Source organism: Elgaria multicarinata, chromosome 8, assembly GCF_023053635.1.
Source record: "Elgaria multicarinata webbii isolate HBS135686 ecotype San Diego chromosome 8, rElgMul1.1.pri, whole genome shotgun sequence".
Classification (NCBI taxonomy): Eukaryota; Metazoa; Chordata; class Lepidosauria; order Squamata; family Anguidae; genus Elgaria; species Elgaria multicarinata.
In genome coordinates this window covers 7,856,703-7,874,056 of record NC_086178.1, presented here as the reverse complement: position 1 = coordinate 7,874,056, position 17,354 = coordinate 7,856,703, and the positions used below count along the sequence as shown (strand labels likewise).

The window sequence follows — 17,354 nt, the reverse complement described above, 5'->3', positions numbered from 1 at the left end:
GAGTTCTTCATTGTCTAGCTGAATGACATGAGTGGACAGGGCCATGCCCTGTACCATCACTGAGTCCCCAGCCAAAGTGCCGGCTGGAGCTTCTGCACTTCAGCCAGAGAGCAAGCTTCACTTGTCCTCCTTCTTCCCCGCACAGGAAGAGGCATATTCAGCTGGTGCTTCCAGAACCTCCTGCAAGCACCTGGGTGTGTGTGCAGCCCAGCTTCGCTACTGCTTCTTGTTCCCTGCATGGGAAATGAGAAGCAAAAGTGAAGCACGCTCAAACAACCCTGGCAAGAACGCCTGCAAGTGCCGGTCAGATGTGCAGCACTTAGCGGGTTGCTCTCCTTCCCAATTGGGAGAGGGAAGGGCACACCAAGTAAGGGGAAATCCCTTGTCGTCTCCGATCATAGATCAGAGAGAAGGGTATTCCTCTTACTGCTCCGCCCTACAAGTACCTGGTAGTCCCCAGGCCAAGGGTGGGGCCTGTGGAGGGAGGCCAAGCCTCTGTAGTGGGCTGAATTAGGCCCATGAACTGTATGTGACCCATCCCTGCACTTGAAAATTCTGCCATACAGGTTAATATTTCAAAGTTCCAACCTCACTGGGTTAGAAAATAGATTTGTTACTATTAAAGGCACGTTTTGCCTTGCCAGGTGCCATGAAAGCAGGCATTTGTGAGCTACAAGTAGCACAAGGGAAATGCATGGTTTGAAGACCACACTGGGCTACAGGAGCAGTTACGTTACAAGCCACTGCCGCCGCTGCCTCCTTCCAGTCTGTTTGTTTCTCCAGTCAGAAAAGACTACATTGTTCATGCACTGCAAGGCCAGTGCAGTACAAAAATGTGCCTAATCACGCCCCATTTCAGAACTCTGTCTGATAACAAGGTGTCCTTAGGAGGGATCAAGTCAGTCATCAAGGATCGGTTGGGAGGGATAGCAAATTCTCCTACCTGGTGCTACGGGCAGGTCCAGTCACACGCAGAAAGCGAGAAAACAGACGTATAGCAGCAAGCGCAGCACACACAGGGTTAGGAGGCAAGCAGGTCAGTAGAGGGGAGGATGAAGAGAGAAGAGTGTTAGGCTTGGGGCCATCTCAGGCACTACAACGCTTCTCATCGGCTCCATTAATAAGGCTGGAGGGAACTAGACTGAACTAAGGAACTGGGGGACGTCAGCAACAAGGGAGTGGCAATCTAATAGGCACTATTGCAGGCCAGACTCGTGAGGCTGGCAGGTCGCCCCAATGTGTCTATCACTGAGGCAAGCTGGAGGCAGAAAACGCTGTACTATGGAAAGCCTCTGACAGAGGCATCACCAACAGAATGAATTCCTCTTGATTTTACAACATAACCAGACATTTGAGAACCCTGTAGCCATTCACATGTGGCTTGAATTCACAGCTTGGGAGAAGACCGTCTCAAACCAGACAGGTTTATCGGTTTACACCAGTGGTTCCCAATTGGTGGTCCCTGGACCCCAAAGGGTCCGCGTAACCCACCCAGGAGGTCCGTGGCACCATTCACATATTCACCATTTATTTCTGGAGTCCACTGATGCCGAATTCCTACCAGAAGTAAAATATAACATCACTGAACACCTGCGTGATTTAGCGACTAGCTTCAGAGATTACTTCCCTGCACCTAATCATGAAAACTCATGGAGAAGGAATCCTTTTGAATGTGGTGATGTACAACTAGCAACTCTATCTGCGGAAGAGCAAGATGCACTTGTTGACGTGACTTGTGATGGTTCATTGAAATCATTTTTCAAAGAATATAGACTGGATCAATTCTGGGTGAAAGTTTTTCCTGATTATAAGAAGTTAGGTGAAAAAGCTTTGAAACATCTAGTTCCGTTTTGTTCCACATATCTCTGTGAACAAACATTTTCGACATTTTGTTATATGAAGAACAAGCATAGAAATCGGCTCGTTGTTGATCCAGATTTGAGATTAAAAGTAGGAAATATTGAACCGGATGTGGAAAGGATTGTTCAGGACAAAAAGAGGCATGGTTTCACCCATCACATTTAGGTTTAGTAGCTGTTGGACATGTCATAATTCGTTCAATTGTAAACTAGACGTTAGTAAAATTAAATTCGTCTTTATATTCCCAACTAAATCATTGTCATTTTTGTGTGATAATATCACAAATTTTATGGTCTGGTTTTTTAGTATACCTAAAATCCTTTGCTTATTAGGGGCTACCTCTTATTTTCTCCAAAAAATTGCTTCACACAGGTACTACCATAGAGGTAACAAATTTTTCAAAAGGACGGAGTCCATGGCTTGGCATTTGAAAAACAAGGGGCCCGTAGTACTTAGCTAATTGGGAACCATTGGTTTACACTATTACCCATGCGTGTGTGGTCCGGTTCTCTCTTCCCACCCCGTATCATTATCGGACTACACCCAGGCTTTTAAAGCACACAGAACAGGCCAGTACAATCATCACCCATGCACTGACCACTTCTGGTGACCAGGAATGTACTGCACATCAAGCCTCTAGCCTTCACTTCCATGTTTTCTGGAGCAATTGCACAATGCACGAAATGAAGAACCAATCCTCCAGGTCACTGTTTAGTTCATTATTTAGTGCAATTGTTGATGCATTTCACCCCACTGCTCTTCTACTAACCCTCTTCCTTTCATACCCTGAAGCAGGGCCAACTGAATTTAGAGAAGCCCGGGAGAAAGGGTTTTAGCCAACTATCGTGACAGTTCCTGTGGGCATTGGTTACAACATCCGCTTATTAAAGTGCCTGTCCCCCCACCCCACCCCTTTGACCCCAAGTCACGCTTCAGAGACATGATGCAGCCACAATATTCCTGCCCTGATCTCTACAAACACATAACAGCCTGGGCTTTTAAGGAAGACTTCACAGGAAGCCAACAGCCTGCTCAATTTTCTGGAGATTATTCAATCTCCTTTTTATACAAAACAGGAAGGTACTCATTTGAGTTATACATTTCCTGTCATAATAAAAAAAAAACTTGGGCAGGCAGCCAAGGGCTTCAGGATTTTCCTATGCCATAGGAAAATTTGGGTCCAGAACTACCAGGTCACCATTTTATTCCTTTAAGCAATATTTCTATGCAGTTTCATAGCATCTTGATATCAGTTTAGCATATAAAGAGGACCACCACAGATGTTGGGTTGAATTGTTTTGGAACATAACCTTTAGATGGCGGGGACGTGAGTAAGAAGTGCAGCAGGGCCTCCAAACATGCTAGGCTTGCATCATTTTGGAGGTCTGCAATCAAGTTCTTCCTCCTCTCCCCTGAGAAGACAGCCGTCCCAAGTGACATGGTGGACCACCGCCTCCCAGACTCACTCATACCCAAAAGCATCTTGGTTGGAGGGAATAAAACCACAGCAACACAGAACAGCCCTGATACAGCCAGAACTGGAGACACACAGTGATTGGCCTAAAACCACCTGCATTGGATTTGAACCTAAATCTACACTGCTCATTTCTAGTTCCACACTGTTCATCTATATCAGGAGCCAACACTGACAAACCTTCCCAGAGGAGTTCACTTCACACCATTCCTGTGGGTTTTTTGGGGGGAGGTGGAGTGGCACCAGGCAAATACCTTTCTGTTCACGCAGGCCTCTTAGGTAACTCACACTCTCTGGGATTCTCCATTTTAAAGTCCACATGTTTCATTTCGGGGCGCTGCAAGTGGTGTGTTGTCATTGTACCTTTATCTTCCACGATCTTACGTTGTATTTTGCATTTGAATCATTTTCGTTTATTGTAAACTGCCAGCGAACATTTTCATGGGGCGTAAATCAAAATAAACTGCTCCCTACTCCCACTATTGTTGGGCAGGCCCTGTGGCTCTTAAAGCTACTTTTGGCTAGTAATGTGGCATCTTCATATACAGAACTATCTGAGCAAGAAGTCAACCTAAACAGACAGACTGGAGAGGGGAAGCGCTTAGACCATTTCTCAAACTCAGCTACTTTAGCCTGCTGTGCAGAGACAACACCCCTTCCTTTACATATAGTTACAGAACTGCAGAAAGCAGCCTTCACATCTGGCCCCACGCACTTCCTCAAACAGCAAATTTGACATCAACCAGGAAATGGGGCTCATGAAACAATCTGCTTGTGTAGCAGTTTGTGGGATCCATGACCTCCTCTGAAAAGCTCAGGGAAAGAAAAGTCCTGAGCAATTACAGGCCTACTCACTTACAAAACTTACTCTTCCTTGTGCTCCTCACCCACAACCCATAATCTGTTCCGCAGGTTAACTGCCTTTTCCTTAGGAGGAACAGTTAACGCTCTTCTCACACCATATTTAGGGAACAACCATTAGAACAAAAGCAACAGCTCTTCTCAAGCTCAAGAAAGAGAACGATACAAAGGTTCTTTTGCCTCAACATGTCCTAGTTTCCCCTCAGGAAAAGTTGAAGGAATGGAGAGAGTTCCCTGCAAGGCTACCACAGTGGTGGTCAAAAGAGAACTGAGAGAATAGGCAGGAACCTTCTAGGGATATGCACCCTGGGATGGTGGCAGAGGGTTCCTGCCAAAAGTTACTCAGCTATATAACACAGAGCCCGTGTGTGTGTGTGTGTGTGTGTGTGTGTGTGTGTGTGTGTGTGTGTGTTTGTGTGTGATTCAGAGCCCACAAAAAAGAACCCATATGGATCAGCACAGCTTCTCTGTCAGGGACATTCAAGCCATCCAGGTCAACCCCCACCACTTAAGGCGTTGTGTGACCTACCATCCAAAGGGACGCACAGCCCACATCTTGAGAAGCGCCAACTCACAGCACCAAGCGGTGCTCAGCTCAGCCCAGCCCACCCAAGCAATGAGGCTCCTTTTCGACTCTACGTTTCCTCCTGGCCAAAGAGGACCTGCAAGGTCCAGTTCAGGCCATCCAGGCATGGAAAGCCAATATCCATTCTGCATATCACCCGTCTTCCTCAACTAACAGGCCTACGTGAAGACTGGGGCAGACGTGAGCTGCTGAAGAGTCACAAGAGCTACCAATGACACCCGAGTCCCTTTCCTCAACTGCAGCACTGAACTTCAGTCCTCTTCGCTGTGGGCGGGGATGATCCAAGAGTTGTTTCAAGCATTGCAAGGCAGAGCAGAAAGGCTCCAGAAGTATTAGTACTGGTTGCAATGTCAAGGCATTAGACGGATTTACAAGCCTCCCTTCCCACAATTTCTGCTCGCCATACCTGATTGGTCCCAATTGGCATAAAACATGGCACACAATCCCCACCCAACCTACCGGCACTTCCCTTTCGTAGCATCGTTTGGATTGAAACGAGCGTCATTTTCAACATTTGTCCAAACCTTCTCGTCTTTCCACCTATGTCAAGAGCTGCTGGGCAGAAAAAACTTTTGACTCACACGCATCCAAGCCTACTTCAATAGTGCCACCACCTTCAGTCAGCTTATTTTGGTATAAACGCTAAAGCCACTGAGAGTCGCTAGAGCAGCCTTCCCACACCTGATGCTGTCCAAATGTGTTGGGACTACAACTACTAGCATAACCCATGTTGGGCACTGTAGTCCAGCACATTAGGAAATCACCAGGTTGGGAAAGGCTGCTGAAGAATGCAAAAACTGATACCTGAAATATTAGACTCCAAAGCTTCCGGGCAGTGGGGTAGGTAAAAATACAGGCTCCTGCTTTGGAAAAAATGGACCAAAGAAGAGCTGGGTATAGAAGAATAAAATGTGGGCATTGGGCAGGTTATTCTAGAATTGGCAAAAAATTATTAATATTTAAACCAACTGCAACACGCTCCTTGAGTCAACTGAGGATTTAGCCAGTAGGGATTTATATTGAACATTTCTCAGTGAGAAAGAGGGGACTGTAAAGGACATCACAACAGGAGAAGCCATCCTTTTTCAGGGTGGTTTAAGAGGACTTGTGCTCTAAACAGCCAACTGTGTTCTATATTCTGATAACATCACTGTAAAAGATGGTGCTTACGGCCATTCCTCCTTACACATGTAGTACAGGGTTATCATACACATACTCCCACGCGTTTACCTGGCTCTTGATTCCTTGCTGAGTGATGAATGTTTTCAGGGCCCCCGTCTCAGAATTCTGAGGGTAACCAAAGTCCAGGATTTCTACAGAAGGGTAAAGAGTTATCAGAGAGAGGCAACATCCAGAAAGTTTGGTGCATCAGCTGCAGCTTTACTCAAGCGAGCTTTGGCTATTGGGCGGTACAGAAATGCAATAAATAAATAAATAAATAAATATGTCCCCCCACAAACCAACTGCTGTCATGCTCAAGACTGATCCCACACCAGAGGCTATCGTGGAGCTGTCTGATAGCCAACAGCGGTTAAGACAAGATGAACGGAACGCTTAAGAGGAAAGAATCCAGACATCCAAGGGAAACTGCCCTGAAGCAGGATAATCCAACAGCAGCAGAATAATCTATCTTTGCAGCATTTTCTTTAGGTTTTGATTTTCGCATGAGCATGCCATAAAAATCAAAACCTAAAAAAACAACAGCAGAGTAGCAAGTATCGCAGGACAGGCCGACCAGCCAAGCTTGGGGAAAGGAAACTGCCATTATCTGCCCCCTCCAGGAGGGGCTCTCAGAGCTAGCCTCAGGATCCAGACCTGCAACACGAATAAAAAGTGACGCTGCGCTTGTGGACTGGGGTTTCTCTCTAGCCTGCGGCGAACTGCGGGCCCATAACCTCCCCGCCCGCTTCCCCAAAAGGGCTGGCAAAAAGCTTCAGAGGGCCATGACCTGAAGGCAGGCTTGTGAATGCTAACAAACCCATGTCACTATCTGTTAACGAGAACACTTTGATAAGCAGCAGTTAACCCGTGATCACAGAATTTGGGGGCGCTAAGGAAGCTTAACTATGTTCTTTGGATCACAGAAAGGCCAGCATTAGATAGTAAATCGCATCTCCACTGTGTCATAGGTCAGAGATCAATTAGGCCTGCCAGGCCACCCCATCGTGCCTGCACTCACTCCAAGAAGGGACAGCAACTGTACTGCCATCACAAAGAGCGCTCTTCAAGATCACCCCCCAGCTGGCTTCGTTCGTCCATTGCTTTCCCAAACTGGGGGAGAGGAGGGATGAGAAAAGCCAGCTCATGTTTCAACTGGTGCCTCGAGGAACCAGATGTGCTCATTTCATTTCTCCCTCTCCCAAGCAGCAAAGCTGGCTGCATACTGAGTCAGAGCCCGGAGAGGTGGCTCCTCCAGGCATGCGCTGAGTATATAGCCAGGTTCGCCCACTTCTCTAGCCGAGTCTCCTTCTCCATGCCTCTCTGTGCAAAGAGAAAGGTAGAGGGCCCAGATGACAACCAGGGACAATGCTTCGAAAGGAGAGGCCTGTCTCTCAATGACTTCCAGGCCTCAGGAGGTGTCCCAGGAAGCAATCTGGCCCTTTGGGGACATCCAGTTTCCCACCCCTCTCACAGATGAAGCTACTAAAACATTTGTGCAACAAACTGAATATATGAGAGTAGCTTCAAACTGAAATCTCTCAGCAGCTGCTGCTCTGAAGATTAGAGCAAGGATTACAGCTACTAGTAACTGAGATATACTATCTATTTTTCTGAATTAGAACTGCAGGGACATTTTACCTGAAAAGTAAAGTGCGCCCCTGCACACACATCCCTGCCTCACAGACACCTACCATGTGGTTGGTTTTGTATGAGCAATTGTTCTAGGATGCAACTACTCTTGAGGGCAGGTAGTTCTGCAGAATCTCTGCATCAGGAATGGTCAACTAATCCGGTCACATCTGATGCAGAGAAGCAACAGAATTACAGAAGCAGATTGGAACAGGCATAGTTAGAGCAGCAAATCATACAAAGATGTAAAATGGCTTCTCAAAGCACACTGGTACATCCCACAATTTTGACAATTATTGGTTTTGAACAAGCTTGGGCTGCTTTGCTTAAGAGATAGAACTGAACGTTAGAAGTATTTATGCCATGGAGACTCTGTATGAAACGAAGGTTTGATCTTCAGACTCTACATATAAAGCAATTTATACAGTGCATTGAAATCTCAGTCCCAAGCGTAGGATGAACATGCAAATCACATTCATTTGAGGGGCAAAAAGAGGCAATCTTCCCATCTTAAGTCTGTGCAGAATTCAATACATAAAACATAGCAGAAGCAAAGTGTTCACAGAGAAGGTACAGAGCTTGCCCTAGGCTACATCCAGCTCTTAGTTTTGCCAGTAGCACTGACTTATTCTAACTTCAGTATTTAATGGGAAGCAAGTGCAGGACTAAGCACTTGGATACTAATGTGTTTATACCAAAAGCATGGCCTGGGCTGATTAGGTCAATGCAGAACTCTTTGTTCTGCTCTTTGTTCAAACTCTTTCTCATATAGGCAACCCCAAGGGCGTGTCTACACGGGGCGATATCCCGGGGATCGTCCCTGTGCATCCACATGACACACAGGGGATCCCGGGAGCAGGGAGGGATGATCCCTACATTTCCCTGGGATATCGCCCTACACTTTCCCCCCGTTTTTTCCCATGGTCCCAGGATGATCCCGAGACCGCGGGACGTGTGGGCGGCTGTCCCAGTTTCTCCCGGCTCCTCGCAAGTAAATGCAAGGAGCTCGGAACCGGGCATGGAGCTCCTCAGGAGCTCCGTGCCCATCGGGGGTGGGGTGGGGGGAGCGGGAGGTTGTTGTTTTTTTAAGTACCTTTTGCGATGGAGCGCTCCTGCGCTCATTTTCGATTCAAAACGAAAAACAAAATGGCGGGCGTGACATCCTCTTCCTCCCAGGACGTCATGCACCACGTGTAGACACCCTGGGACAATCCCGGAAGCAGGCAAGTCCGGGATCTTCCCACCTCCCTCCCTCTACACCGTATAGTGTAGACATGCCCCAAGTCTACAATGCCAGCTCTGAGTACTCCTTACTAAACGAGTCCCCAGAATTTAGTCAGAATGGTTCATCCTCACCATCCAGGAGTTCATAGATGAGCACAAAGTTGTTCTTGATGTTCTCTTCACTGATCTTTCCAAAATAGGCAGTCATCACATCACACATCTTGTAGAGGAACTCAAAAACCATAGCGGCGTTGACATTTTGCTTGGTGACAGCAGCCAGCCAGATGTTGGAACGCTTGACATGGAAGAAACTGGTGCGGGCAATGTTGGTGACAGGTGAGCGCACTTGCTGCCGTGCGTGGATGACGTTGACCCGGAAAGCATCCACTGCATTCCGCCTGTAGGATTGGAACGTGGTAAGACAAGAGTGAGAGGCCAAAGGCACTAGGCAGATTGCGTTACATACAACCCTACCTACCAAGTTTAGCTGTAGCTTTGCAGAAGACACCAAAGTCTCAATGAAAGTTACAGGCATGTTGATCTGTTCCTTTGACTTCAGAAAATATGCTTCTTACAGATTTATGCTGGTTACATATATACCATGTTGTGTATTAAAGCATCAATAGAGCAAATTTTTTACAGCTGCTTAAGTCAGAGTTTTTCAACAGATAGTATTTGTATCACCTGATATACTGTGATGTACCATAAGCTGAAAAGCACTGCTCTAACCAGCTCTAGGGTTAAAGAGTTTCAAGTTCATCAGTGGGACAAGCTACCTAGGGGGGGAAAGGAAACTCCTTCCATGGGAGAACTTCACTGAGGAGACTCAACAAGCATCCATGGAGAATATCAATTCAGGGAACTTGTCTAGGTAATTTCACAGAGGTTCCTTGCCACTATGGCAAGAAAGCCTAGTTGGGCAAAACAACTCATCTGCCTCCAAGAAAGCACCCTGGCTAGATACTAGAAGTGCCTTCCATTCACTATTTAATGCTTTCAGGTGCTAAGCTATGCCATTTCTCACCACTTGCACATCTGACCCGGTATATTACTCAGTATTTATTTGCAATAGTACCTAAAAGCCTAATGTAAATAGAAGTGCATCAAACCTTCTCCCTTCAAGCCATGGGAAGAGCACTGTAAACTCTACCAATTAATCTTTTCCAGGGCCTGAAATCTGCCTTCCTCGGGGAGGAATCATAGAATCATAGAATAGCAGAGTTGGAAGGGGCCTACAAGGCCATCGAGTCCAACCCCCTGCTCAATGCACGAATCCACCCTAAACCATCCCTGTCAGATGGTTGACCAGCTGCCTCTTGAATGCCTCTAGTGTGGGACAGTCCACAACCTCCCTAGGTAACTGATTCCATTGTCATACTGCTCTAACAGTCAGGAAGTTTACTGCTAGATACTGAGGAATCAACCAAGAAAGCTGAAGCAGAAAGGAAAGAGGACCAACATAAAGTGCTACATGAAGGATTCCCTGCCCACGTTGTAGCTCCCATTCTTTTGTCTTTCCTATGTGAGAAGAGCCCTAAGAATAACGGGGAAAGTCTCAGGTGTACAAACCTTTTCCCTTAAGTTCCTGTAAGGTCAGACAATTTGCTGTACGAAGAACTAAGAATCTGTACACTTTTAATCTGTTAAAATTGCAAGGATGATGAGTCATTCTGCAGTGCCCATTATGCCCTGCCATTCATCTCTTACCTATTGCTACAGCAGCCAATGAGATGGGATGAACAGAAATGGCGCCAGCGAAGAAAAGGAGGAGTGACAGCAACAAGAGAGAGGTTAGAACACACACGTACACACAAAGCACAATGAATCCAAACAAAAAGAAGAGACGACAGACAGCAACCCCCTCCCACTGAAAAGGTCCAAAATGATACTTAAATCCCTAGGCAGTGACCGCAAAAAAAGTTCTTACAGAAGAGGCAAACATACAGGTTTTAACAGTGTCAATGGCAGCCAGACTGTGTGATCACGGGGCAACTGCAAGGCATATCCCATCTCTTGCCAAGGGTATCAAATGCTAAAGCTTGGATTAGCCTGTGGCCAAAGCGTAAGAGGCAGAGAGCCTACTTAACTTAAATGTTTTTTACTTTAACTATTTGTAGTCCTGAGTTGCAGAAACCTAAACACAGTCGTGCCTTAAAAAGATAGTGAAAAGCAAAAGTGACTGCCCAGAATCTTTTAGGATTTGCATTATCAGCTTCCAAGTTCAGCTAACCTTTAAGAGATAGGCAGCATCTATTTGCCAGTTCTGAAAGACCCCTTGAGGCGCACAAGTACCAATCAAAGTAACTGCTTTATTGCAGAGTGCAGATTTTCTCCTAGTCAGAACAAGCACTCTTGAGCAAACATTTAACTGAATTTTGCAAGTTTGGTCAGATGAGGTCGCATCCCAATTGCAATTGCTCCCTGCCAAAACACACACCAATGTGCCCCTGCCTCAAGGGCTGACAAGTTTTAATGGCTACACCAGCTAAAGTTTATGTGGGGATTAAAAAGCCATTATGACTCCATTATGTTATTTTAAAAGGAAGTCATAGCATTTTTAAAAGATTGCAAGTGGAGCTCAAGTTGTAAAATTGAGCTTCCTTTAGTGTTTAAGACAGTATCTTTAAATATGCACGTTTAAATGATCAGGGGTAGATGATTAACAGTTTCTGTAGCTGCACAAACCAATTATATGCAATCACAGGGTGCTGCTGTGAGCAAAGCCGTCTATTCCTGGTTCAAAATTATATGCATCCTTTATAAGAACCTTAGACATTAAAATATGATGGGGATTAGCTGGAATAGCCAGTGCAATGAACTATAGCACTACTGAAGCACTTCTCCAATTTGAGCCTAACAAGAGATTAATTGGTAGAAATACAAACATATCATTGCCTATTATGCGCCAGATAATGTGTCTGAACGCCACTGAAGGGGACAAGTTCTCAAAATGGCAGTAGTTTTTTAAATTTAGTATCTGACTAAGAGTCTAATCTGGAAGCATAATGGCCAGTTAGTACACCAAACCTTCATAATAGCCTAAAATGAATGGTCTTTAATGTATTAGATCTTTTCGTCAAGCCAACATGCAACTGACTACCTCTGCATACTCAAGTGATGTGCTTCATGCATTAATTTAAAGCCATTCTTGATGAACTGCAAGCCTGACCAGAGACGTCTTGCATGCCATCTTTCATTATATAGGCATACAAGGACAAATATGGGTTTCAGATCTACGATTCATGAACCACAGCAGCTGTGATGTGCCCAGTGAGTTAAAGCTTTCCCTTCTCCAGAACCTAAGAAAGGCAGGGCTAACAGAAAGAGATCTTTGCAAGTATGTCAGCCTGCTTAGGTATGAATAGAATACAGGAGTGGCATCACTGCCCTGAAGGTAACTACTAGGAATGCAGGGATTTTGTTAAATCCGGTCTGTCTGTGCTTCACAGGTTGCCAGGTATCTTTTATTGAACGAATCGGATTTTTAAAAATGCGAATTTCATTCTACTTTTGCTAATGTTCACTAGTGCTAATGCGTAGCAGCGCAACTGTGCATTAGTTAATGCAAATCAGTGCTAATGGGCATTAATCTGCCTCGATTAAAATGGAGAGGTGGGTAAGAAATAAATGCATTATTATATTATTATTATTAGCTAATGGGCATTTGCACAAGTGCTCTTTAGCACTAATGCACACTTGCGCTAATGTGAATTAGCACAAATGCCCCCCGAAAGTGAAAGACTGGCCCGCAAGTCACTTGGAAAAAGCCGGTCCACTGCAGAATCCACAGGCCAATTCATAGAAATCTGAATTCATTCGAATCCATTGTGGATTTCTCTGGCACCCTAGCAGCTACTAAAAGTGGCATCTGTTTGGAAAGAATTCTGGAAAGGCATTAGATGGGCATGTATTCACATCCCTTACCATCTTCGCTGTTGTATGGCTCTCAGCTTCGCCACTAACTTTTCCTTTTAACAATAGCAGCTGTTTTGGGGAGCAGGATGCAAAACGGCAAGGTAAAGCCGTCAACTGGCCACTCACCAGATTCTAACCTACCAGATACACTCCAAAATGGCTGTTAGGGCATGCCTGACACTCCACAAATCCTGGGTTGGCTGTATTAGTTCTCTGCAGATACAGGGTCATTCATAGGATCTGTTCTTAATATTCCAGCCTACTTTTTTAATACAAGTTTTGAAGTATTGCTACAATTTCCCTAAGGATGTGCAACGCACACAACACTATATAGGATAATGTCCTCAACTCTTAGAAACAATCCTGAACATTAACATCTGGGGTGGATTTTACAATCCGACTCACTAATTTTTACTATGGGCAGATAGCTTGAACCACCCAAACCATTTCAAACCATGCAGTTCATGAAGGTTATCATTCTGTGTGTACCTTCACATTTTGGGCATTCACATGCTGTTCTGTGAAAGCCACAAGCGCCATTTGAAGCTGATCACAAGGGTTACAGGTTCTAAGCTCTGCCTCAGACCTGTGTAGCCAATTGCTTTTAAAAGTAGTTATAGGGAAACATGTCCCCACAAAGCTGAGAAACATGGTCGTTTCCCCCCTCCAGTTTCACAAGGCACCTTTGAAAGGGTGCCCAGTGACAGAGGGATGTGGGAAAAGATGGCAGCATAGAACAGCTGAACAGATTGTGTGTGTGTGTGTGTAAATTCCAAGCTCATGCAGGCATGCTACTGGCAGGACGATTAGCACTCTCCATCCTCCAAAATGTTGAGTCGTGACATATCCAGAGCCCATATTAGTCACAGCTGGTGCAAGTCTAGGTACCAAGTAAGAAGTGCCACGTCAAGTTCTCTTTGTAGATCCACAGGGCACAACCTTCATCCCCACAATGACTAGCAAAGTATAAAGCCCATTAGAAAGGAGGAAACTCACTGCCACATTTTTTAATACAGTTCCCAATTAGACCTCACTTATTTGGGAATGTGCATCTATTATAAAATCTTATAATAAGATTATAAGACCCACCAAAACTAACCCTATACCTAAAAGGAACTGGGTTAGCACCCCGGTTGTGGATGAATGAACTTCCCAGACTGGCTTGCCTGGCACCTATGTTGTACTTTGGCGCCAGATGAAGGCCTTATCTTCTCAGGCATGTTATTATTTCAATTTCTGTTGTTTTAATTCTTTTACTAGATACAGAAAAGAGCTACGGCTATTGGGCAGTATAAAAATGTAATAAATAAATAAATAAATAAATACTATATTTTATATATATATTTTAGTGCTGCTGGGTTTTATTTGGTTATTATTTTTATTTTATACTGTATTATTAAACTTTTTTATTGTATTTTACCTTGTTGTATTTTATGGTTTTAATTGTGAACCACACAGACAGCTTCAGCTATTGGCTTGTATAGAAATGTAACAAACAACTAAATAAATAAATAGCAATACAAGAAAAAAGGAAAGTATTGCATATTTTTCCATTTCCCCAAAATTACTGTACTCCACCCCAAAAAAACAGTGTGTGGGGAAGAAGAGAGGTTTCCCCCTCCCCCATGGGAGCAAAATTCCCAGTCTCTAGTCTGCAGTTAGATACAGAAAAGATTAAATTCCTGTGCAACTCACCACTGGAATCTTTGGATTTGTCAAAGGACTATGCAATGGGATGGCAGTGTGCCAGTCATATTCCTTGACAGAAGAGCTAGGCTGCCATCTATTAGGGGTGATTTAGGTCAGCCTTGCAGATTAACACTTGCCCAGTCTTGCCTCCAAAAGACCACCTGAATCCCCCTGCTGCAGAATCATGCAACTACTGTGCGGTGTAGTGGTTAGAGTGCTAGAGTGGGGCTCAGGAGATCCAAGTTCTAGTCTCCACTCAGCCATCAAAGCTCACAGACTCTGAGCCTAACCTACCTCACAGGATCGTTTTGAGGATAAAATGGAGAGGAGGAAGACCATGTAAGCCACTTAGGGTTCCTCGCAAGAGGAAAAAAGGCAGGATATAAATGTAGTAATAAATAATACAAATAATAGAACTGCCACAGTTCTCACTTGTTTATCACAGGGCTAAAGTAGAGGGGTTTCATGTGGCTCTATCTCCGCTGCTAGTGGGTGGTTCTATCAACCACCTGTCAGGGATGCTTTAAGGTGGATTCCTGCATTGAGCAGGGGATTGGACTCGATGGCCTTATAGGCTCCTTCCAACTCTACTATTCTATGATTCTAGTCCCAGACGCCGAATAGCATCTAGAATAGAAGCACAGAAACGGGGGAGGCAGAAGATCCTTGAAAAGCCAAACAGAGGAAGCCACCCCAACCCCCAAAGCAATGATTATAGAGCTTCTCAGGCTGCAAAAGTGCTGAGAAAGACAAGAAAGAAATAAAATAAGATGACTCATCGGAATCATCTAGCTTTGCACGCATCAGTTAGTATTTTGAATTGCAGAGAAGTACAGGAGGCATCACAGGCCAAACCAAAAATCTCAACTCTGGCTTCTGAGCCCTGATCAAGACATCGCTTACATTTCTAGGAAGCTATGAAAATTAGACTATAAGTCAGCAAATAAGCACTCAGGAATCTGAACAAAAACGAAGACACCAAGACAGAATTCACTACCACAAAATGTGGTGATAGCCACCAGTTTGGGTGGCTTTAACAGAGGATTAGATAAATTCTAGGAGGAGATAGATATCAATGGGTGCTAGTTTTGATGTCTATATTCTATCTATGTACATCATTTGTAGGGGAACATGGGCAGGAGAGTGTTGTTGCACTCATGTTCTGCTTGTGAGTTTCCCTACGGGCAGCTGGTTGGCCACTGTGTGATCAGAATGCTGGACTAGATGGTCCATGGTCTGATCCAGCACAGCTCTTTTTAACTTCTGAATGGTCATCATATATACATCTTTACTCCAGGTTATAGATGAATGTTATATTACTATTACTACATTTAAAGCTAATTAAGATAAAGTGTTGCTAATCATGAAACCGTGAAAGTATTCTTAGATGAATGAGCTCTATCAAGGAGCCCAGGTAAGAAACAACCTTTCAGACCAGATGCCCAAAAGATATTGTTTGGATCAAGGTTTCACTGATAAGCTCCTGTGCTGTTTCACAGGCTTGAAGCACTGTTTTCGCTTGGCACACTAGAATTAAGAAAGCATATAAGGAGAGCTATTTCTACCAATGCTGCCCTCATGGTCACTGCCTGGGAATGATACAAGACAACACGTACCCACAGATGTAGCACGACGGACACAAGCCTGGATGCAGCACGTACCATACAGTCCCTACATGCACACACAGTTAAAGCAGCAGCAGCAGCAGCTCAGAAATTACAAGAAATTAGATTGGGGTGCAGAATGAAAGCAGGATGAAGTTGTTATCAAGTACTTACCCAATGTCATCTCTGTAGACTCGAGAGATTAAAACCTCCCCTTTATGATTATAAATGAACAGGCCTCCAATCATGTTGAAATCTTACGTCTTCCTATTCCATGGTGCTTAGATCAGATCTACAGATACAAGAGAGGGAGTTCATTTAGTAACGTCCATTTTAGCAGATCAAGAACATTCTTAGACACTGGCCTACCCACATCAAGGAAGACACAAGTCCTCACACTTCTAATCCAGACATCTCACATCATTTCCCCACCCATCACCACACACTGGGATAGGTCCATGACATGGAAAGATCCAATCAGGGGGCTACAAATGCACTCTGCCCTTCTCCTGAGCTTACATCTAGGGATAGGGGGAACCATCCCCAACTATGGAAACAAGCAGGTACCTCCAAAGTGCTGTGTAAAGTTCAGCATGAGGATGGTTTTGGCTAACTCAAGTTTTGGCTGGCTACCAATGCCGGCTGAAGTTCACAGGCCCTTAATTCTAATACTGATATTCCTTCATAGCCTAATAAGCAACACTAGTTTGAGAGCTGCTGGTTCTCTTCCCTATTGAGCTATGCAGCACTGCAATATTTATTTTTTAATTGGTAATCTGTTTCTATGGATTTTATTGAAATATGTTTTTATGGATTTTTGAAGAATTGCATCTAACTTTGTATGGTTTTTAATGAGACACCGCCTTGAGAGGATTCTACCCTTAAAGGCGATCTAAAAATAATTTTAGATAGATATTATTATTATTATTAGATTGTAAGCCTATGCGGCAGGGTCTTGCTATTTACTGTTTTACTCTGTACAGCACCATGTACATTGATGGTGCTATATAAATAAATAATAATAATATTGAATGATCTTTTGTTCTGACCCATGATCAAGACAAACGTCCTATGAAATACGAGCGTTTATGCTCTCTACAAAAAAATGCCTTATTTGCACAAACGTCATTGACTGATTTAGTAGTTTCCCATTTCTACCTGTATGGGTCTGGATTCAGTATCAACCTTGCAAAAACAATCTGAAGCCCTGCAAAATCAACCCTTGAAGTTAATTCACAAGACGCACAAGCCACTGAGACACTCAAGTGCCTCTTGTCCACCACAATCCATCCTGACAAAAGCAGGGAAAACATCCAAAGCCACCCTGCTGGGCAATTCCCCCTGGAACCTG

General features: G+C 44.4%; 1 protein-coding gene across 1 annotated transcript in view; it reads right to left on the bottom strand.

Annotated features, from left to right (window-relative positions):
* AP2M1 (adaptor related protein complex 2 subunit mu 1) overlaps window positions 1–17,354 on the bottom strand; it is a 39,597-nt gene that overhangs the window by 8,347 nt on the left and 13,896 nt on the right. The window contains exons 2-4 of the mRNA XM_063131816.1: window positions 16,178–16,295; window positions 8,928–9,193; window positions 6,012–6,094 (exon numbers count right to left, since the gene is read on the bottom strand). Coding sequence (XP_062987886.1) covers window positions 6,012–6,094; window positions 8,928–9,193; window positions 16,178–16,251 — 423 coding nt within the window. The 5' untranslated portion in view covers window positions 16,252–16,295. The remainder of the gene's footprint in view (window positions 1–6,011; window positions 6,095–8,927; window positions 9,194–16,177; window positions 16,296–17,354) is intronic.